The sequence below is a fragment of the Lontra canadensis genome, unplaced genomic scaffold (assembly GCF_010015895.1).
Source record: "Lontra canadensis isolate GAN:19392208 unplaced genomic scaffold, GSC_riverotter_1.0 scaffold67, whole genome shotgun sequence".
In the NCBI taxonomy this organism is placed as follows: Eukaryota; Metazoa; Chordata; class Mammalia; order Carnivora; family Mustelidae; genus Lontra; species Lontra canadensis.
Window position 1 is genome coordinate 9,156,237 of NW_022631061.1, and position 24,618 is coordinate 9,180,854.

Below are 24,618 nucleotides of genomic sequence, written 5' to 3' on the forward strand. Positions count from 1 at the left end.
TCTCCTTTATAGGTCCCAAGAGTTTATAGTCAACTAGTTTCAACTCAGCTGAATATTCCAAAGAATTACCTTTTATTTTATATTTTGTACACACTCTTCAAATTTATGCCAGATTATTAATTCTTCCTGCTCTTTCACTCACTCTTGTGAACCCACATTAAGCTCTCCTTTTTAAAAATCGAGTTTCTCATACAGATCTTAGTTTTATATTAATTCCATAGAATATTTAAATGTGCTTCTCTAGCACTGTCAACTCTCATACTCACAAATTTTCTCTTTCCTGCTTTCTTGATCCCTAACATTACATAGTAAAACTTCTTTGTCCTTCTTCCAGCTGTTACGAGCTGATGAAGAAAATCACAATATCTTTAGAATCATTTCCAGCATAAAGATGTGGTCTAAACTGGAAAGTGACCAACAGCAGAAGGCATGTGGGGCATGCTTATAGGTATCTTGAAAGGTGGTGTGGTATATTTAACAAGATGTAATTCAATATTCAGAATAGTGAAAAAAAAATCACAAATTTTTATTACCTTGTTTTGGTAATACAAATCAAAGTTCAATAAAATTTTAAAGTTTATAAAACAGGTAGAGATAACTTCTTATGTCTGGGTAAGAAGCAGTTAATTGCAGACAAAGCCTTCCATAAAAGCAAGAAAAAGCTGGAGAAGTTATATAAATCATATTTCATAGGGAGCTTTAGAAAGAATGAGTACTAGATGAGATAATGTTCCAGAGAGTGGAGAACGTTTCTGTTCCTCCAACCCAAGGGACATCTGCTGATGATTGGGCTTAATCTTGACAGAAAATTTTTGTTGGGATCTGGAAGCTTAACTACAGCTCTTAGTAGTCATACTAAGCTACGGTGACAAATTGGAAAATTGAGACATTTTCAGGGGGCATTTGATGACTCTGGGGCTCTATAGAAGCTGGGGAGCTTCCAAAAAGACAGAATGAATCTCTGACAGTTTTACATCTGTTTAGGAAGCCAGTGCTGCAAGTGGGAAGAGGCCAGCTGAATCTCATTGCCAATCTCCACCTCAAGATATCTGCCAGATTTTGAAGCCATATTGGCAAGAAGTTGGAAAACTTGGCTGGAAATCTTTAATACGCATTTAATTTTAAATTCAAATATTAATTATTGTTTTTAATTTTTAGTATTTTAAATGCAGAATTTGAAGACTGATGAGATGGATATCTTCCACATGTTTTCAATCTCAAGCCAAGGACATATATGCAAGAAAAACTGAATTGACCCAGAAATAGATAGATTCAAACTAAATCTCTAAGGAAATGCAGAGCAAGTTTATTCTCAGACTTAATTGTTATGGACAGCAACTTAGATCATTTGCCTAACGGAGGAAAAGGGCAACAATCTGGTGGAAGATATCATCTGTAGTCTCAGGTTTTCCTTTGTATATGCATGGTATTTATCCTGCAATGAAATATTTATAACAATCAGAAAATTACAAAAATATGACTACAAATGAAAATTTATAAAACAACTGACAATAAAGGCACAGTTAATTCAGATGTTGTAGTTGGCAGTAGATGACTCTGAAATAATTTGATTATGATATTCAATAAAATAGACAAAAGTTGGGGCATCTGGCTGGCTCAGTTGGATGAGCATGCAACTCTTGATCTTGGGATAGTGAGTATGAGTCCAATGTTGGGTGTAGAGATTACTTAAATAAATGGAACTTAAAAAATAGACACAAAGTTGGACAAAATAGATGAAAGTACAAAAATAATATCAGAAAATTATAGAATGAATTATATTGATATTCTACACCTAAAAAATGTGATATCTAAAATTAACAAGTCAATAGATGAGATTACCAGCAAATAAGATGCATTAGAGACACAATTAGTAAAGTAAAAAAGATGTCAATAGAACATATCTGAGCTGAAGCACACAGTAAAAAGCATGGGAGTCACTGAACAGAGCAGAAATGTCTGACATGCTAGAATAACATAACATACATGCAATTGAAGTCTCAGAAAAAGGGAGAAAGAATAAGGAATAATAAATATTGAAGAGTTAACAGTCAAGAAAACTTTAAAAGCCAATGAAAGATACAACACACATGTTCAAAAAGACCAGAGAACACAAGAGCTAACAACAGTGAAGGAAACAATCAACAAAACCAAAAGGCAGCCTATGGAATGGGAAAGGGTATTTGCAAATGATGTATCTGATAAAGGATTAGTATCCAAAATCTATAAAGAACTTAACAAACTCAACACCCAAACCAAATAATCCATTTAAGAAATGGGAGAAGATATGGATAGGTATTTTTCCAAAGAAGATATACAAATGACTAACAGACACATGAAAAGATGCTCATCATCACTCATCATCAGGGAAATACAAATCAAAACCACAGTGAGAAACCACCTCACACTGGTCAGAATGGCTAAAATTAACAACACAGGAAACGTTGGTGAGGGTATGGAGAAAGATGAACCCTCTTACACAGTTGATGGGAATACAAACTGGGGCAGTTACTCTGGAAAACAGTATGGAGTTTCCTCAAAAAGTTAAAAACAGAACTACCCTACAACTCAGCAATTGTACTACTAGGTATTTATCCAAAGGATACAAAAATACAGATTCAAAGGGGTACAGCACCCCAGTGTTTACAGCAGCATTATCAACAATAGCCAAATCATGGAAGGAGTCCAGATGTCCATCGACTGATGAATGAATGAAGAAAATGTGGCAATATGGGTGGAGTACTATTCAGCCATCAAAAAGAATGAATTCTTACTATTTGCAATGATGTGGATGGTACTAGAGTCTATTATGCTAAGCAAAATAAGTCAGTCAGAGAAAGACAAATATCATATGATTTCACTCATATGTGGAATTTAAGAAACAAAACAGATAAACATATGGAAAGGGGGAAAAAGAGAGAATGAAGCAAACCATAAGAGATTTTTAATCATAGAGAACAAACTGAGGGTTGATGGAGGGAGATGGGTGTGACATAGGCTAAATGGGTGATGGGTATTCTGGAGAGCACTTGTTATGATGAACAATGGATGTTTTATATAAGTGGTAAATCACTAAATTCTACTCTTGAATCCAAAAAAAGAATAAAGTAAAACAAAAAGATATCACGTAATCAAGTTGATGAAAACCAAAGACAGAGAAGATCTTAAAAGCAATCAGAAGAAAAAAAGGCATATTACTATCAAAGGAGCAAAAATTACTAACTTCTCACCAGAAATGTTGAAAACCAGAAAATAATATAATGACATATTTAGTTGCTGAAAGAACATAATTACTAAATTATTATTCCATACCCTGCCAAGATAACTTTCAAAAATGAAGGTGATATGAAGCCTTTTCAGACAGAGCGAATGTGCCAATATCCAACCCAAACTGAAGGAAAAAAAACTAAAGGAATTTTTTTCAGTCATAAAATTAAAAAGTTAAAAACATGAAAAAGCAAGAGGGAATAAAGAACAAAAGAGTAAATACGCAAACGTAAGTGAACATTGACTTTACAAGCAATTACTATTATACCAAAATTATGTGTGGAATTAAAATGCCTGACAACTCTGATGCAAAAGTTCAAAGTATAAGACAATGGAGCTGAAAGGTTCTAAAATTTAACAGTATTAAGGAATTGGAAACTTCCTTTGTTTTTATCCCTGTGATTATTCTAAACTTCTGTCTTCTCTTCTATCCAACACTTTGACCAATCCCTTTCCTTTTAAACCCATGATAATAAATGAATTTACTTCGTATCATAAAGAATATTCTGGTCTTTTCATTTGGGTAGTTACAAATAGTAGACTATTATAAAAATACCTGTTTTTCTTTAGAAATGGAATATGGAAGAAAGACATTCTTCGTACTGAGGTAACTTAAATACCTTTACGTTGTACACTCTTACCAGGTTCTCTTTCCTTATTGTGTGTAAAAGCCAGTTATGGCCCAAATTAGGGTTGACATAGTTTCTCCACCTCACTTTTTTTTTTCTCATTTGTGTATTGTCAAAGCATTGATGACTGATGATGTAGTTTTTTCACATGTTCTCAGGCTTTGGCTTGAGTAGACTACTCCATAGCCTCTGAAAATTAGAAGCAACTAATATATAAGCTTGTACAGATGGTAATAAAGTGATGTTTTGGTTGTTTTGAATCCCAAAAGGAAGATCTGAGAATGTAATGATTTTTTTGATGATGGCTGATGAAATTTTGTGGATATTCAAAAAGTATGTAGATGTTTTATGGAGAACTGAAAAGGGATCCAAACTTGAGAGTCTAGATATTGCTTCCACATATAGGAAAAAAATGATAGTTTGGAAACACTTTATAGAGATTATTAAAGGTAGTGGAAAGAAATGTTCTCCTCTTTGGTACATTTTCCTCTGTTTTTTTTTTTTTTTTTTTTTTTTTTTTTTCCCCCCGCTACTGCCTGCTTGAACTTTTAGTACTGAGGGCTCATAAAACTGGATTTAATCTTGATTTTTTAATATAATAATTCCAATTGTCAATTTTACTTCATTGTATTGTGCCACGGGAAATATTTAGAATAGTTTTTAATCAGAAAAAAAGTATTTTTAAAAAATCAGGGTGCTGGGTAATTTAGTTTCATAAATTTTGCATTTGCCTGAATTGTCCAAATGAAGATCTTGCCTGTCCCAAATGACACTGACCATAAATAGAATAATGCCAAAACCAAATATCAAGCGTTAAAAAGAGAAATAAAAGAACACCACGTATCTAAAGCAAATACTTAAAAATGGATACCTGGCTAGAGAAAATTGTTTTAGGAAAATTATTTTCTAAATTTAATTTTAATAATTTTCATTTTCTTTAATTCCCTTCCAGTATTTTAAAAAAAACCCTAATTTCCATATGTTTCCTATATTTCTTGACATGCAAATTACATTCTTGGAATATTTATTTGTTGATGTTTATAAAATAATGTAATTTCATTGTGGTAACAGTTGATAATTCTCAGTCTTGAATGTAACCAAGATGACACAACTGTTGAGGACAGTCAGAAGTTAGGTTCCTCAGTTCATTTCTCATTGATCCATGAATGTGGCTTAGGAACAGGATGAGACCTGAATATGTGCTGTGAGAATGAGGTGAGGTGCAGGCTTAGAGATTATGTAGGTAGAGGGAATCATGGGCAAGTAAAGAACTAAAGAAGACAGCCTCAAGGATGTGGAGGAGATCAGAGATGGATTCATCCAGACATGATGAAGTGACTTCCAGTCAGAAGCGAGAAGGCAGGAAAACTGTAAATCAACTGGCTTTATGTTAATAACTGCAGCTCTAGAATTTTGTTGTCTGAGGCGGGCTAAAACTTGTGTTTTACTACGGTTTATTCTACGTTTTCCTAAAGCAAGATGGTGGGTCCTTCTAGAAACCAACTACTCAGCCCATATGTGATTATGCTAAATAATTCTCAAAATGACAAGCTCTCCATGTTTGGGACATAACAGAGTAAGAAGTTAAGTGCACTTTCTTTTCCTTTCCCCTTTCATGACAATCTGAGTGTAAAAAACAAATTCTGAGTGTATTTGTAGGAGGCAGATTGCTTTGTCACCTGTTGTTCATTTGCAGAGAATAAAAGGTAAGAAAAGAGAACTTGAATAGGGAAACAGAGGTGAAAAGAATCCATATTTTGAAGGCCTAATCAATTTTGAAAATGAATACATAAGACTGTGCCAAAGCATATTTTTGTTGCTATTTTGCCATATTATTTAAGGGATGAAGACCTTTAAACATTTTCTTTTGTTTTGTTTTAATAGTAACATCAAAAAATATGCTACATCAAAACTTGCAGGATCATCTTACTTAGATTAGCCAAGTAATAAGAAATAAAACTTTTCTTCAAAAAATATGCAGCCTATTTTGAAGAAAATATGGTTATTATTAATGTTGCTTTTCATTTTCCTCCAATCTTCTATCTGGTTCAAGTAGTGAATTTAAAATTTTTGTTTGGTAAGTTACTGCAAATGTGCCAGAATTTGACATCTGCAATTCTTAGTATATGCTATGTTAAGAAAAACAAAGTGTTCTTTTAATTAGGTATGATTTCAGACTCATAAACAAAACAGTGAAGTAATTTTTTCCTTTTGCTTCCCAGGAATGGATGTTCATCCAGATCAGTAGTTCTCAAATAGTTCTCATATTGAAACTAAAATTCATTTGGGGGATGTCTATAGATTATAAATCCTTCTTTTATCTCCCTGATACGCTTTCTAGCTTCCTTCCAGCTATTTTGCTATACCCTATGCTAAGAACAGTTCCAGGCATTATGCCCTGTCCAGGTGCCACAAGGTTCATGAACCTTTGCTCTTGCCTTCAAGGACCTTCTGTTTTCTTCCAATTCTGACAAGAAAACCAATGATAGGATACAGGGAGATGAGTGCTATGATTCGTAAAATGTATTTTATGGAATCAGAATCTAAAACTAACTAACAGACTAAGGAAAGTTTGCCAGAAGAGGTGACATTTGAGTTAACAGTTGAGAGATGAGTAAATATAAAAAGGGCTTTAAAGGGAAAGGCTGTGTGTGTTTATAGGTACGGTTTGAGTATTGGGATTATTGCAGAGAACATTCTAAGCAAATGTGTATTCTAAGCATATGCAGAAGTATGAAGAAGGGAGTCAGAATATACTGAGTACATCATTGTAGTTTGGGTAAATGGTGCATGATGAAAGAAGTGGGAGGAGACGTTCAGAAGGTAGGGGCTGATTTAATGGTAAGAATCAGGGGCACTTGGGTGTTCAGTCAGTTAGGCATCTGCCTTTGGCTCAGGTCACGATCCCCCACTCAGTGGGAAGCCTGCTTCCCCCTCTATGCCACCTGCCTCCCCCGCCCCTGTGCTCTCGTTCTCTCTCTCTCTCTCTCTCAAATAAATAAAATCTTTTTAAAAAGATATAAGAATCAAAAATTAGAATAAAAGTTTTCACTCACATTTTCTTACCTGAATGAGAAAACCTGTTTAGAAAAAACAGTGAAGGTACGTACAAAAGCCATCGGGTAAAGAGGCTAGTGCCACATAGGATGGTTGCAACATTTACAGCAACAGATGGGGAGGCAACAACAAAAACCTTCACCTTTCATCTCCTATTTGGGGGAAATGTCTGAACTATTATGAACCCTTCCAGTACCCAGAAACTCCATTTTACCTGACCATACATGTTAAAATAGAATCGCACTATTAAGCTCCCATGTTGTTCATCCAAACTTCATTATCTCCATGGAGCTTGGGCTCTCCTGATTTACTCTCTTTTGTTATCTTGGACTTTCTCTCCTGATTTTATCACAGAAGTCCCCAACATGTTACACATTGTTGTACATTGTGGTAGCTTTTTCTTAGGAGAGATCTGGGTCTTCGTAAAGTTGTATGCATCCTTATTACCACATTCTCCTTCCCACAGTGAGTGGGCCAAAAAGTGGACATGTAACTCAGGAAGATCAGGTGGTCTCCTTTGTAGGCACTGAAATATAGAACCATTCTTTCTTCTAGGCTTTTCTGGATTGGAATTATTAGTAACCATGTTTCAAACCATGGGATACCCAGAGACAAAAACAAAAACTCTGGAAAGACCTAGACATTATTTGCACTGTGTTTCTGGTCCAATTTCTAAGGTTCTGGTCTGCAGCTCTATTTTTGAATCTTAGGAGCTATTTTATTATATTTGCTAGTCTATAAACTAAAACATTTATTGTTTTGGTTCAATTTATTTTAAGTTGACTTTCTGTTGTTTACAAGCTAATGAATCCTGAGTAATAAACACATAAATATAGAAACTAAGAAGTTTGGTTTTAAAAAAGTGTATAATATTCAGTTAGATAATGTGAGAGCATAACATTTAAATTAATTTTCTCTAGCTCTTACTTGTAGTGATTCATAAAACTGAGAGGAATGGCATACTGCATTAAAGTTTGTATGATTCTGAATTCTGTGTCCATGCATTTGTATATGCTCTGTGCACAGACCTGACAAGCATTTATAATTATGTTTATGAATAAATAGCAATTTTAGTATTTGTAGAATGAAATTCTATAAGTTTATGAATTTTCAGGAGCTTATATTTGTGATTGGGTCTGTGTTAGTGAGATCGGCTTCATAATGGGGCAATCATTTTTGCCAAAAGCAATTCCTCATTAACAGCACACTATTAAGAACCAAATAATCTCAGGGCACCTGGGTGGCTCAGATGGTTACGCATCTGCCTTTAGCTCAGGTCATGATTCCAGTGTCCTGGGATTGAGCCCCATATAAGGCTCCCTGCTCAGCAGGGAGTCTGGTTCTCTCTCTCCCTCTCTCTCTGCCTCTCCCCACCACTCCTGCTCTGTCAAATGGATAAATACAATCTTTTTAAAACCCTTAAGAACCAAATAATCTCTCAAAATCCCAAAATGTTAAAAATATAGAGTGATTTCAAAGTAATATTTCTGTGTGAATTGTTCTCCTTTCAGAAGGAAAGAAAAAGGGCATCTGTAGTTCCCAGAACTATGTTCAACCTGCTATTGATTATGAGCTTTTACACTTAACCAGTATAAAAAATGAGCAGGAAGGCTCAGAGGAGGAAGCCAAGTTTTCATACATGGGAAGAGCTAGTATACCCAGGATCTAATGATGGTTGGCTAATATAAAGGGACTGTGAAGGAGAATTTAAATAAAACTTGTAACTCTTAGACATTTTCCTGTGACCAATAATGACCAACAGATGTATGCAGATGAACAACAGCTTGAGAAGATTCTGAGACTACTTTTTCCCCACAAATGTCTTGTTTACAGCCTTATTGTTGAGGAATGACTGCTCAAAAAGGAAATAAATTGGACTGATTCACAACTGGAAACACTGCAACTCTGATTTAGGAGAAACTGCTGAAAAGTATTCAAGAAAATTTTGAGCAAAAAAGTATTTATTTCAATCATCATTCATTAAGTGTAATCTATGTAAAACATAGCTGATTAGGAGCTATAGGGATATTAAGAGGACAAAAAAGTAGCACTTTCTCTCAAATCTAAAATTTTTGTAGGAAAAATGTCATGAATATATAGCTTTATGTTTGCTGAATAAATTAGCAAGGGAGAAATTAAGATTGGCTGTAATGTGTGACAAAAGAGAGGTTCCACAAAAGCAGCATGGGAGATCAGAAGAGGAGAGGATGGTTGACTGGAGAAATGAGGATGAGTGCCATTGGTGATGTGTCATGGATTGAGCTGAACCTTCACAACATGAAGAGGAAAGAAATGTGGTGACCTCAGACCAGGAACGTCTAGGAAGTCAGGAGTAATACAGTTAGGTTGTTCAGGATTTGTCAAGTTAGTGTGAGGTTAGGTTAAAGTTGAAGCATATCTTGTATGCCTGAACAGAAATTCAGTCTTTCTTCTATAGTTAACTGAAAATGCTCAGAGTTGCTGAGCAATGGAATGATCCTATCAGAGCTGGATTTTAAGAATAAAAAGTGTATTGAGAGAGACCTGAGGAAAAAAAGAGGGACCTGAAAAGTAAACTTGAAGTCTTCATTAGGGGGGAAAAAAAAAAAAAAGAGCAACATATAAGGTAACATGAAATCACCAATCAAGATATTCGTGTTTAAGATGGTATTTATATAAGATTAAAATGAAAAAGTTATACATTCTGTCACATATTGATGTGTTGCTTTTCTTGAAAATTATAAAGTAGGTGCTTTTAGTTTTGTTTTCCTGTCCACAGAAGTTGAACAATTTTAACATATTGAGGAACGGATCTTACTAGTTAAAAATTGAGAGGAGTTAGCATTTGTAAAAGTGTTGCCTTTTCCCAGAAACTTTGAGATTATTTCTTATTAGAAGCCATGCATTAGTATACAATATTAATAGTTATATTTGCTATGAATCCATGTTGTTGTGTAGGGCACCATCAACGTTATAGTGAAGTTCCTGGCTTCTAATAACTCATGTGTTAAATAAAACTATAACTCATGTAGTTCTGAAAATAAGTAAATACGCACATTTTTATCTTTGTATTTACATTGTACTAGCATTTTCCAAGTAGTTTCTCTGAGTATAAAGTAGATAAAATCCAATAAAGTGTTCTTTCCCTTATATTCAGGGTCCACCTCTGATCTGATGTATAGTGATGTTTCCTGGGAAGGAAAACATCCCGGATGCTTGGGGACATCCTTCTATCCACTACTTAATTCTATTAATTCTGTGGTCAGAATTTGGTTCCTTTTGCTCAAAACTTTATTTTTTTTATAAATAGGCTATTGTGTAATTAAGAGCTCAGACTATTAAGCCATGCTATGTGAATTCAAATTCTATTTCTGCTTTTTGCTGATTTAAACTGTCTGTGATCCAGTTTCCTCTTCTCTAAAATAGATAAAAATCATACTTACCTCATAGAATTATCAAGATGAATCATACGAAGTGCTTAATAGGTCCTGACATATAATAAATGCCTAATAGGTGTTACCAATTTTTAAAATCATTCTTATTTTATAACTTCTGAGTTCCACTGGAAATGTCAGATGGGCTGGGTGGTGATTGGTTATAAGCATGAGAAGGAAAGTCTTAGGAAAGCTGTTTCCCAGTGTGAGTTCATTGTGAAAAAACATACATATTAATTATAACCAAGTGATAAGCGAGAAAGATGGACAGATTTTTAGAACAAAGGCACAGGGCACCTGAGTGGCTCATATGGTTAGGTGTCTGCCTTCAGCTCATGTCATTATCTCCAGGTCCTGGGATCGAACCCCATATCAGGCTCCCGGCTCATCAGGGAGTCTGTGTCTCCATCTTCCTCTGCCTCTCCCCCTGCTTATGCTCTCTCTGTTTCTCTCAAATAAATAAATAAAATCTTTCAAAAACAAAACAAAACAAAGCAAAGGCACAGATGATGATGTGACAGCAGAGGAGACAGAAAGCAGAAGACCAGGGAACTTAGAAGAAGGCAAAGGAAGGGCGCCTGGGTGACTCAGTGGGTTAAAGCCTCTGCCTTCGGCTCAGGTCATGATCCCAGGGTCCTGGGATGGAGCCCTGAATCGGGCTCTCTGCTCAGCAGGGAGCCTGCTTCCCCCTCTCTCTATGCCTGCCTCTCTGCCTACTTGTGATCTCTCTCTCTCTCTGTCAAATAAATAAATAAAAAATCTTAAAAAAAAAAAAAAAAAGCAAAGGATTTAACCAGTGCAAATGATGTAGGGCAATTAGGGAAACTAAGTGTAAGAATTAGAGGTAGATGTTGATTTTTTCCTTTTTGAAGTTCAGTTCTTATTCAAGGGCATGTCTACTGTTTTAAAGAGGTCTGCACAGGCTCCTAATTGAAAGTATAGATCCCCTTAGGGAAGTTACTCTTTGAGTCATCACCACCTAATTTTATGCTCTTTTGTAATGATATTGTTTCTGACAGCCCTGTGTAAGGCAGTGGGACACACATGTGATGAAAATAGACATCTTTTTCTTGATAAGGACACATCAGTGTGTTATGTAATGCAAACTGTGGGATATGTAAAAGAAGTTAAGAACATGAAATATATATATATATGGTATATGGTATGTATAGTGGAAAGAAGAGGTGGAGAAAAGAAAATGTGCCAACAGCACCTTTTGTATTTCCATTTTCACCAAAATTTAGTATAATTGTTTTTAGTTTTGCCCAAGTTTAGTATTATATTTTAAATATTTGCCCTCTTGGGATGGTGGTGTAGTGGTTTTAGGTTTTGGCAGAATGGGACTGAGAATATCTGAGTTTCCTGCTGCCACAAAGAGTTGTAAGCATGAATATAGAACTTTGTTCCCAAGAAGGATAAATGGAACAATACTGCAGCATGGGCCAAACTGGCTAGAGATGAGGTGGGAATGTGTACACCTCAGAGCATGCCAGTGGGGACAACTGAGAAGAGCTGAGCAGCGAACAGATCCAGCTTCATCAAAGTAACCATTGTCTCCAATTTCCATGTGTACACAAGCAATTCTATACCTTCCCTCCATGCCTTGAAATTACTGCAAATGCCTCCTGGAACTAGAGGCTATACAGGATATCTAGGAAGTAAGTGGAAATTAAAAACACCTGCATTCAAATTTAAATAATTCTTCAGAGTACGTGGAACTGACCAAGATTCAGTTTTTTGCCATCATACAAAATGTTGCTAGAGATGGAGACTAAGTTAAGTCATTAATGAGAAATAAATTATATTTCTTGGACATCTGAATTGGAGGCTTTAAAACCTCATACAAGAAATACCTCCTTTAGAAATGATGTTTCAGGGGCATCTGGATAGCTCAGTGGTTAAGTGTCTGACTCTCAGAGTCCTGGGATTGAGCACTATGTCCAGTTCTGCACTCAGTGAGGAGTCTGCTTAGGGTTCTCTCTCTCCCTCTGCCCCTCCCCGCTCTCATGTGCACATGCTCTCTCTCTAAACAAACAAATAAATCTTTTAAAAAAATGATGTTTCAAATTTGGCCACAGTTCTAAAGGTGCAAATACCTGAAGAATACTGCTCCCTCAGCCCCCATCACTGACATATCCAATGTTGGTTAATAGTGTCCATAAAGAAATGAATTATCATTTCCCATGTCTTACTGGTTATATGCAAATTATATAGAATTAATCTTATTTTACTTCATACATTGACATTCTTTTTCTCCTGCTGAAAGCATATAGGAATTCTGAATTACCAGAAATTAATATAAAGTCATCAACTAACACACAAATCTCTTTAAAACAGGGCTTACATTTGTGTGAAAAAGACTGATTTTTACATAATATTTAGATCTAACCTGGTGCAAGAGTATGAATTCAGCATGTGAGTTAAGCACAAAATTATAGAAAGACCCCCCAATTTGGGATCTCTACCAGAGATTGGCATTTTTCTTTCTATAAAGAGTCAAGCAGGAAGTATTTTAGGTTGATGACCGTACTGTTTCTGTCACAGTTCTTCAGGTCAGTCATTGCAGCATGAAAGAGGCCAGAGGAGGCAGTATAAGAAACACAAATACATCTTATTTGTTTTGATAAAAATTTATTTACATAAACATGTAGTGGGCTGGATTTGGCCATAGTTTGCCTACCTTTTCATCTGCACTCCAACTAGATTAAGCTATATTTTTTAGTTTGGTAGTATTCCTGTAATCACATTCAAGGTTATATCACTTTTGTGTTTAAGAGAATGCAGCAAGTTAACTGTCCTATTTCTCTGACCTATGTCAGAGAAAGGCATACCTATAAACACAAAGATATTAAAAGACTAAGGAATTTACCTAAATAATGCAGGTGTAAAAAGTAATTGAAATATTCAAATATTCAAAGAGTATTGTAGCATAAGCTGTGTTAATATTCTCTTCAGCCTTTTAGTACACTCCATTAATTTTTCCAATGTATTTCATGTGTTTGGCCATAAAATTCGACAAAATTGTCCTAGTAAAACAAAATCCATGGGTTTATTTTTTCTCTCTGTTTGTTTTTCTGAAGATCAATCAAATTAAGTTGGGACTACTTTTCATTTAGGAAGCACTTGTTCAAATTCCTTTAATTGAACTAGATATTTAATTTATACATTATTTATTGAGCCTATTTCTGTTCAGTTTTATTTTTAATTCATGTGGGGTATTTCTTATATTTCTTATATTTTCAAGTTGAGTATTCTTGTCAATGACCTGAAGTTTGTAATTAGGGAATTGTTTGATTTGTCTTTCATAGAACTCCATGATTACTTTTTATTTTTCATATTTTTCTGTGTTTCCATAGCTTTTTGTGAGACTTCATAAAAGTTTAGGAAATACATTAGTTAATTGCATTAGTACAAAAAGTGAAAGTTATCTAACAGCCTTATTCACATACGGTCTAATTTTCCAGCTGTTGTTTTTGGAACGTAAGTTGGCTAGAAAATTACCAGTCTTTTCTCATCAGACTGCAGAAATCAATGCATATTTATTAGATGTTATGTAAAACCTTCCAAAGACCCCACAGAAGTGAGGACAATGAACCTATTTTCAAGAAAATTGGATATGCTTAAATTTGTAAGAACTATTATTTTGGGGGTTTATGGATGAAAAGAAATAGTTTTTCAGATAAATACAATAGAAATGTCAGTAAATAAAATTCAACTATTATTTCCTTTTGATCATTTCTTATTGGTTTCTGTGTGAGTACATGTGTACATTGTATAGCAATGATACTGGCTCTAAGATATTTTATCCTAAAACCCTTTTCTGTTACTTTGATAGATCTATGTGCATCCCATCAACATTTTCCCATCTGGCTTTTCTTATGATGAGTATTTTGTAGTAGGTTGCTCCTATTTAAAGTTGGAGTTTGTATTTTCTTAGGGGTTGTATTAAATCTTTAGATTGGGTAGTATAGACATTTTATCAACATTTGTTCTTGCAATCCATTAGCATGGAATGTCTTTCCATTTCTTTGGGTCACCTTCAATAGTAAATGTCTTCACTGGAGAATTCTACTAAACATTTAAGGAGGAAAAAATTTATCAGTTCTACACGGACACTTTCTAATAACTGAAGAGAAAAGAATTATTCCCAGTTCATCTAGTGAAGACTGCAATGTTATGATACCAAACGCAGACAAAGAAAATTGCAATAAAAGAAAATGACGGACAAGTATCCCTCATGAACATACATGTAAAAATGCTTAACAAAACTTTTACATTCTGAATATGTCATGACTAAGTGGGATTCTTCCTAGAATGAAGAAAATAGATCGGATGAGGAGGTAATATTCAAAATTACATCCATCTAACTGACAAACTATTAACAAACTAAAAAGAAAACCTACATGATCCTATCAAAAAGTACAGAAAAATCATCTGGTAAAATCCAAAATTCATTCCTGATAAAAAATTCTCAGCAAATTTGGAATAGAAAGTGTTTTTGTCAGCCTCATAATGGATATCTATGAAAAAACAGAAAACAGAGTAATAATTTGCTAATATCAAATTAAACATCATACTTAAGGTTAAAAAACTGGGTGAATATTTTCTCTTAAGGATCATGAAGAGAAAGAATGGTCACTTTTGACACTTCCATTCAACATTATACTACTATTCATCATCAACCAATGAAATTAGGCAAGAAAACATCAAAGGCATCCAGATTGCAAAAGAAGTAAAATTGTCTTCATTTGCAGACAACATGATTGTCAATGTAGAAAATATGATGTAATCTATAAAAAGTTACTAGAAATAAGTGAGTTTGAAAAGATTGCTGAATATAAGATCAATGCACAGAAAATAAACAATCAGCAATTGAAATGAAATCTGTGCCATTGGTAATATCTTAAAAAATAAATATTAAGTACTTAAGAAGAATCTACAAAAGAAGTGCAAGACCTGTACATCAGATAATAAAACATTGGTAAGAAATTGGTAAGATAATTAAAGGAGCTATATAAACTGAGAGATGTATTTTGTTCATAGTTTGAAGACTGTTATAAAGATTCCAATTATCCTCAAATTGACCCATATATTCAATACAATCTCAAGTCAAAGTTCAGCAGATACCTTTTTGCTGATTTAAAAATTCATGTGGAAATGCAAATAACTTAAAATATCCAAATCCACTTTGAAAAAAGATGAGCAAAATTGGAGGACTAACCCTACCTGGTTTTATGACATATTTAAAATGACACTAATCTAGTCGGTATGGTGTTTCAGTTAAGATAGACAAATAGATCAATAGAACGAATAGAAAGAAGAAGGGAAATAGAAGGAGATTCATAAATATAGGGAATTTTGACAAAGATATAACAGTGTATCAGTAGACAAAGAATAATCTTTTTAAGGAATGTTGCTAGTGTGATTGGCTATCTAAAGGAAAAAAAATAGGAAAAAACTCAACTTTAATTCATACCTTATACCATAAACAAAAGTTAATTCAAAATGAATTATATGCCTCAGTGTAAAAAATATAATAAAGTTTCTAAAAGAAAACAGATCTGAATTTTTTGTGAACTTGGGTTAATAAAAGATTCTTTAGGTATGACACCAAAAACATAATCCATAAAAGAAAAAAATAAGATAAATTCAACTTTGTTATCTTCAAAAACACTACTAAGAGAATGAGAAGATAAGCCACATACTGGGAGAAACTCTGAAACCTCAAAAAACAAAACAAAACAAAACAAAACACCCAATTAAAAATTAGCAAAAGATTTCAACAGATACTTAACAATATATACAAATGTCAAATAAGCACATGAAAAGCATACATCGGGGAGATGCAAATTAAAACCACATGAGATACCACTACACACCTGGTAGAATATGTAAAATTTAAAAAGATTGTCCATATCAAGTGTTGCCAAGAGATATCGGAGCTCCCATATACTTCTGGTGAGAATTTAAAATAGTAGAACTCCTTTGGGGTATTGTTTGGCAGTTTCCTAAAAACATTAATCATATACCTTCTGTGTGGTCCTATCATTCCACTGCCACATAGAATTCCAAAGAAAGGAAAGCCAGACAAAGAAGCCATGCATACTGTGTGATTCAATTTAAATAAAAGTTTAGAAACTGCCATTATCTAGAGTGACAGAAAGTAGATATTTCTTGGAGACTGTTAGGAAGACTTATCTGAAACTGCAATCTTAAGTCTTAATGCTGAAACCTGTATGCCACTTATGCAGAGGATGATTAGAAAGAGCTGAAATCAGGTAAGACAGAGTCAGCACAATTGTGAAAACAATCATGTTTGCTCTAACCCAGGTTTGTACTTGTTGGGTAATGAACATGTGGCAAGTTGATTGATGGCATGTTTTAAGATTACAAGGCAAAAATGTTACATAAACTAATTGAGACTAATTTTTTCCTATAAAACTAGAGATAACAAAACTTAGAATTTTTAAAGGATTCAATGTTGAATGTAAAAGCACTTACTACTATTCTGCCTCTTCAATTTATAGAAAGTATTTGAGTAGGATTTATTTATATTATTTATTCATATATCTACTTTTAAATTTTTATTTTGGGGGTTTAAAATTATTTTTTCATATATTTTAAATCTTGTTTTTTATTTGTAGTATTGTCTTTTTATTTTGTTAATAATTCTTTAAATTTTATCTTTAACTATATTTACATGTGTCATTTGAAACTCTCTCCTTTATCAGAGAGTTATGCTAGATCTTTGTATGTGTACTAACCAAAACTGACTTATTTTTTCAAACTTGGTTCAATTAAAAAAAAATTTAAAAGGCAGGACATTAAAATTAGCAGTCTTTAAAAAGACTTTAACCTCATTGCCATCATACTGGACTACCATATTCAAAGTCCAACTCTGGAACACCTAGCTCATCATCAAATGAATACCCTAAAGGGTGCTAAAGGAATAAGCCAAACTACTATTTGTTTTATGTAATTATCTTGGGATCTTCTAGAGGATGATGGCCAACATGCCATCTGGAATGGTTGTCTTTGTTGAGGATGGTTTAGTATATTCTACCAGTACCACCTTATATAACCACTTCCTCTGAATCGCTTTGGGATGATCATGGCCACATACTTCCAGTTGAGACTGAAGTCCCAAATGCTCTATAGGAGTAGTGAGCTCCTAGGACATTTTGCTTCCTGGCTAGGGCTTAAAATGCTATACATAAATCTCACCACTGTCCCAGAGTAGAAAGCATTCTGGAAAACCAAACCTTTTGAGCACTCCCTCAGTAAGAGTCACTGCCAGAATTTTCTATTTTACTTCCTCATCCTGATCGCATCTCAAAGACACAGTGCTTTCACCTACTCAAAAAAAATCTCTAGATCCTTTAGTGGTACTTTAGTACTGAGTCTCTCATCCAATCTGGACATCTCTGATCCGGACTGATACCTTCAGTTTGGCCTTCCTCAGTTTTATAAGCATGGTATAATTTTATTATACCGTTACCACTCACTTTCTCCTCAGTATGGATTCTGTTCCCTGATTGCCTTTATTTCAGTTAGACCAAGTGATGTTTGATACTTGCTGAAATCTGACTAGATCAGCAGATCTCTTTACCATTCTGTGCAAACAAATATTTTTCTTCCCCTCTTTTGCCATGCAATGGACTCTTACATTCAGTCTTACTTTACTCTTACTTCAGTCTCAGTTAAGGGCATCTCTGTGGCTTTTTCTGTATCTAGCAAAAGCCTAGGAAAAATTGATTGCTGTATTTGTGTAGTACCATTCATTCTACTATAGCTCATGGTGCATTGTGAATTATTGGACATTTGTCTCTTTATTCTTTGAGGACAATAACTGTCTGATTCATGATTTAGATTCTCACAAGCTAGCACGATTCTGGGTTATATTAGGTACTCATTTGAGTTTAATGATTACTTCGTTGTGTAATGATTCTTTATATAACATAAGAGTTTTAAAAATTCAAGAAACACTAAATTCATTCAATTTCCTTTAATGAGTATTTGCTATAAAAAAAAGAGGTATAAAGTCCTGTTCCCAAGTCCAAACCACTTATTAATTTAAACCTTGAGTTTTCTGAACTACCCAATTTAAAGTATTCCTGTTTATAACTGAAAGAAAATGTTTTATTGAAATGTTTGAGATAAAAAATATGTATTGCAAAAAGCATATGACAAACATTTCAAGAGTACAAAATTAGTTGTAGAAATAACATAATTTACTGGTAAACCCACATTGTATTAGAAATGTGCAAAGCCTTTCGAAGTAAAAGTTTTGTTATTTTTTAATACTGAGCACCCATTTTTATAACTTAGTTTCTCATGAGAGGTACCTGCTTGCATACATTTTATCTATCTCTTAGATTCAAGGCTCAATCTTCTCAATGGAATATGAGATTTAAATTGTAATAAATCCATTGACAAGAATTTTCTTTGGTGGATTCCAAAGTTAGCCAGAATTTTAAATTTCAAGATATAAAAACCTGTATGCAAGGTGTTCTATTTCCTTCAGTTCCTATCCTACAGAAGATTAACCTCACAATTTCATTCAGAGAAAAAAAGATGAAATTTGTATTCAGAACTGTTCAATGATTACTTTTTTGTGCTGGTGGTTCATTTCCTGAAGTCAGTATAGCTCTCATAATTTTCTTTTAAAATCAGGTTATTCATTTAGGGTTGGATAAACTTTGTTGTCTGGTTGCTGGAATTTTCATTGAGAACGACCTTCTCTTGATCGTCTTCTAGATCCTGATAGGAAGAAAAGAGAATGCATAAATTGTAAATGTGATAAAACTTTAGAATTTAACAATGTGGTATTCTGTGCATGACTGTATCTGTAAAGAACATCATTTCTTATTGTAATAAACATTAGATTATGTTTCCAAGTCATATCCTCTGTTTATGATGATAAAATCAAGGTTATCTTTTGATCAAAAGTATATGAAAATAGTAATTTAAAATCTGAGGATTTTAGTTGTTTTAAAAATTTGGATGGATTAGGATGTTCAGAAGAACTCTATGATAAAAACTTCAGTTAGAAATTATTTGTGCAATTGATTTTTAATTTCAAATGTCTGTATGGGACTGGCTTAAAATCAGATATGTCTATAATGCATTTATAAGCCTTGTGATTTCTTTTGACTATTAATATGAATTATTTTATAAGTTCCAAACTTATAATTTGTTCTAAGTTCTGCATGAAAAATCTTTGATAATTTAATGTGTTAGAATGCAAGATAACCTAAGTGAAAGATTACAAAATGCACATAACTATAGTTATGAAGAAAATTATGGTGAATGGGTGATACATACATGTGTATAATCTACATATTATATAAAAATTTTGTATAAAGTTATATTAATAACTTTCTTTATGTGTATTAATTTGCTTATGTTTCAGACTTTAGTCTGATCTCAAATAATAACATGTTTAGAGAGCTCAAGCTCAGTAGCAACCAACTTTTGCATGGCTCAAACTCATGGATAGCTTTTCAACTTAACTCTACTTGAGTCTACCTCAGTGCATCCAAAAATCTAGCAGTTTGCATGTGTATAATTGCCTTTCCTTTAACATTTGTTATTCTTAGATTTTACTAATAATGCAGAGCGTGAATAATTTCTTTTCTGATTTTATCAAAATACTTTGCCTCAAATTTGCTAACTTTTCTCCCTAAAAGACAACAAAGTCCAATAAAATATATTAAAACCCTATCCTTTGGCTTCTCTTAACATAATAAAACATGTATCCCATACATTTACCTTGAACTCTTTTGTTGGCTTGTATCTTCTTCACAGGCGTGTCTAAAATTAAATAGCTGTAGTTAGAAATACTTTGAAATTATGGCTAACCTCAGACGGAGACCGTAAGTAAGGAAAAGTATAAAGTTTTAAGATCAGCATCACTTAAATATGTAGATTTTCTTTTAGAACAGTGAGAGTTTTTCATAGGCCATAGACAATTGTTTTCCATAATCATTATGAATGCTCCCTATTTGCAAAACATTGTTTCATTATGGCATTTGGAACCCCACACAATGTGTCATTTTTGCATGGAGTAAGTGACTTAAAGGACTTTTCACCTTTCTTATAGAAAGCATTGATTTCTGATAAAGGGATATTTAACATTATATAAAGTTTAGCAGAAGCATCTTCTCAGAGATATCCAGTCATTTCTCCAGTTATTCCTACTTGTGACGTATCAGACTTCCGCCTGAAATTCTCCTTGTGAATTAATTCATGATTACTTTGCAGAACATGAGGACAACAAATAGCATCGGCCTAATAACTCTAGAAATATAATTTTACAGAGTTCAAGAAATACTCCCAAATTTAACTTTAATCCTACAAAACCATTTATAAAATGAACTAGTTAAAAATAATAAAAGCATTCTTATTTACGAATATCAAATGTTTCATAACTGTAGTTTTTTGTTGTTAGAGTTCCAGAATATTTCCCAATTCCTTGTTTTTCTTTAACTCATCAGGAAGACCTAATTCACATTGTCACTCTGCTATCAGATGCTTAAGATCAAGGAGTAAATGTGGTTTCTACAGTAACTTCATTTTTCTGCTTACCTTTAAATTTTTTTTCTCTAAATTTTTACTTCTTGCTTTTATATATTAACTATACGCAATAATCAGGTCAAAATTTTTCTATTATATACATTTTTTCAATTCTCTGAAATTCTGTTCAAAAGGAAAGCAAAAAACCACCACCAACAGTAATGTTGGCTGTATGTCACCAAGAAACATTTTAAAAATATTTGAATAAGTTTGTTTCCATGTGGTGCATTTCCAACATGTTTTTTTCACAAAAAATATAAAATGGATGACCATTTATAATATTATGTTAATACTATAATACAGAACTATAGAAACCCTCATTACATTGGAAAATAGGGGAAAGTTTGAGATAGGATTATTATAGAATATGCTCCAATTGATACATTTTCATTAACTTCAGGTTTATTTGATAGCAAAATAAAGGCTTATTAAAAAAAAGAAAAGATGGATCTAATTTTCTTCAGTGACTTAGACTATTTACAGTAAACTTATTTTTGTATTTTTTTAATATTTTATTTATTTATTTGAGAGAGAGTGAGGGAGAGAGAGAGAGAAGGAACAGGGGGAGGAGCAAAGGAAAAGGGAGAAGCAAACTCCCTGCTGAGCAGGGACCTTGATGTGGGGCTCCATCACGGGACCCTGGGATCATGACTGGAGCTGAAGGTCGATGCCCAACGACTAAGCCACCCAGGCGCCCCTATAATGGACTTATTGAACACCAAATAACAGTTATAGTATAATTTAAAATATGGTCACAGAAGTGTTTACAACATTACATTTCAAAACGATCACTTACACTCAGATTTTCTTTCATAAACTTGGTGGCATCCAATTAATGAACATCCATTAAGTAATTTATTAATTTATTACTATTTTGCTATGGTACTAGTAAAATAAGAAGTATTAATTGTGACAAAAAATATCTTTAGAAGAAAGCCTAAATAAAGTGCAGAAAATCAGATTTGTCCCCAGTGGCTGTCTGCTATCTTAAAATAAATGAGAGTTGTATCAGGTTATGCTTGGAGAAGCAAAATGTGGCAAGATAAACCAATCCTATGAATGATCCCACACAAATGTTCCACTCTACCATGTTTCATGAAACATCCAAAATGCTTCAGCCCAGTTATTTATAAGCCTTTTGAATATTTATATGGCTCTCAGAAATTTAAATTAGGTGTAAAATATTACTTTCTTAAGTTTATCTCATATAAGTTTACCATGATACTGATAATAGTTCACATTACTGGGAGCCTGTATTTGCTGAGCATTATTCCAAGTGCTTTCCATACATTAACTCATTAAGACATAGGTAACATTAGCAGCCTCATCTTCAGATGAAGAAACCAAAGCAAAGAAAGAATCAACTTACTTAAGTAGTTTGAGTTGGAGCCCAAATCAAAAGCCACACCTACAAGCTGATCCTTATTCTCCACACAGGCTTTACATGTTATATTGGCAGATATATCAAAATCATCCAAAATGGTATCTTTTTTGTTCCTTTCTCTATAGGTTGATAGTCTCCCTTAATTACTTTAGTAGTTTCAGTAAATGTAGCCTTACCTAAGATAAGTGTGAAATTCTATGCATTTCATGAAAACATTTTTTGAGTTAAGGGCTCTGAAGTACTTCAGTGATGAATCACAATATTGGTACCAAAAGGACCACGTAGCCATGTTACTAGTCATGGCTAAAATAATTGAGGAATATGCTCAATTCATGAAAATGTACTACATGCACCACTGTGAACAGTCTAGATTGGAAACTCCAAACTTTGCGATGAGGACTGTAGTTGGGATAGAGGTCAATTATCTATATTCTGAAAGAACAAAGGCCAGTTTTGCCTAATGTGACCTTTATTCACAGCAGATTCTTTGTAAATAAGTATCTCAGGATATAGACACTTGTAACTCGGTGATGACCCACTGATTTTATAGGACGAGAAAAAAAAAGTACCATGTCCAACTAGTGTTCAGATACTAGTAACTTTACTGCTTATCTTGTCTTTATGATGTGAAAATAACCCTTGAAATGTTTTGAAAAACCTTAGAAATGTTTTAATAAAAACTTACGATGTGGTATTGTGAAAGTTAATGCTTTAAAGACATGTAGAGAAACCAAATATTGGGAATTAAAGGAATCAACCCTCTGGGATAGAAGAAACAGGACTTAAAGAAAGATTTCATTAACTAAAATTAGAATATCGTATTCTTGTAGCAGACATATTTTCTTTTGCCTGAAGTTATTGTTATGTACTTAATTCCTTGTTTATCATCAACTTGTTAAGTGGGCCTTATTAAAGAGAAGAAAACATACTTACCTGAAGTTTAAGCCTAAATAAAGTAAAGCAGTGTGTGTATATATATATATATATATATATATATATAGCTACTAAATGATTCATTCTCTAGAAAGCACTGCCATTCTACAAAGCTGCTTACTATGGTAAGGACTTAAAAAAAAAAGAATTCAATTTAATCTTCATAATATCTTCCCCTCTTCCTTCATATCCCTGCTTTCCTAGCAGAAGGTTAAACATTTGTGGGTAGATGAGTGAATTCTGTATTAGATCATACAGAAAACCTTGGTTCTTTTATGGCTCTGGCTGTGTCACACACTCCCTGCAGTCTGAAAGGAAATCTTGTATTTTTCAGACACATATTTTTCTCTTGAGGGGAAATTCAATCATTGGTTCAATAAAATTATTTATTTTTACTATCTCTGAACAGTCTCAACACTATATAGAGATTTTAACTAGGTTAAAATAAAGAATAAAGAAACAATTGCCTATAATATGTATGGTTCCGAGAGAATTTACATCTTCTTAAACATAGGGATACAATTTAAGCAGAAAAGCCATCTAGGATGATATTTTGGATAAATACCAAACTGCAGTTGTGTTTCTGAATTCATAGCATATTTCAGGAAGTATATTTGATTTTTCTGAGTAATTTCAATACTTGTTTCTCTAAAGCAATTTGTCATCTAAATATTTTTGTTGTTAGTAAAATGAACTAGAAGTTCATTTATTCAAATGCCAATTACTCAAATTATATTTTATTAGCATTTACTGTTTCTTCAAATAATTGTTTAGAGTTTGTCTAAGATTTTGAATTCTTTTTTTTTTCTCCTTTTCTTTTAAAAGTAAGTCCTTTTAATGCCATAGACAGAGAACATTCCATACTTTAAAGATTAATTTCATATGCAAAATAAATTCCATCTCCAGGTATAGATTATCACCCAAACTGTTAGAAGAAACAGATATCCATTCTCAAGAATGTAGTTTGGAAAAGAAAATTACTAAATGCACTTGTTTTTTTGCTAGATCTATGCACTTAAAAAAGAAATCTGTAAACATGCCTTTTATTATTGTTCTGGGGGCAGTGAATACATTTTTTTAAATGTAAAAAGTATGTCAATTTGGGCTTCTTTAAACAACTACCACTTTAAAAAGTATTCCCCTGTCAGATACTTAAAATATTCTTATGATTATCTGTATCAAAGAAAAAAATATTCATTGCTCCCCAAGTTCTATATCATAGAACTTTTTAAAGACTGTTTAAACTAGTAATCATTTCTCCGTTATTGTTATTTAAACTCGTGGTGAACCCATCAATCTCTTAAGACAACAGAACATGTTGTCTTTTTCAACCTTATTAAAAGAAAAACCTGAATGTTCA

General features: G+C 33.3%; 1 protein-coding gene across 8 annotated transcripts in view; it reads right to left on the reverse strand.

Moving 5' to 3' along the window:
• Window positions 1-18,356: 18,356 nt before the first annotated feature.
• The window catches only part of POSTN (periostin), a 33,519-nt gene continuing 27,257 nt past the window's right edge, over window positions 18,357-24,618 (reverse strand). For all 8 annotated transcript variants that reach the window (XM_032880113.1, XM_032880112.1, XM_032880110.1 and 5 more), the window contains 2 exons: window positions 20,138-20,179; window positions 18,357-19,126 (listed from right to left, as the gene is read on the reverse strand). In XM_032880113.1, the coding sequence (XP_032736004.1) occupies window positions 19,089-19,126; window positions 20,138-20,179 (80 nt within the window). In that variant the 3' untranslated portion in view covers window positions 18,357-19,088. The remainder of the gene's footprint in view (window positions 19,127-20,137; window positions 20,180-24,618) is intronic.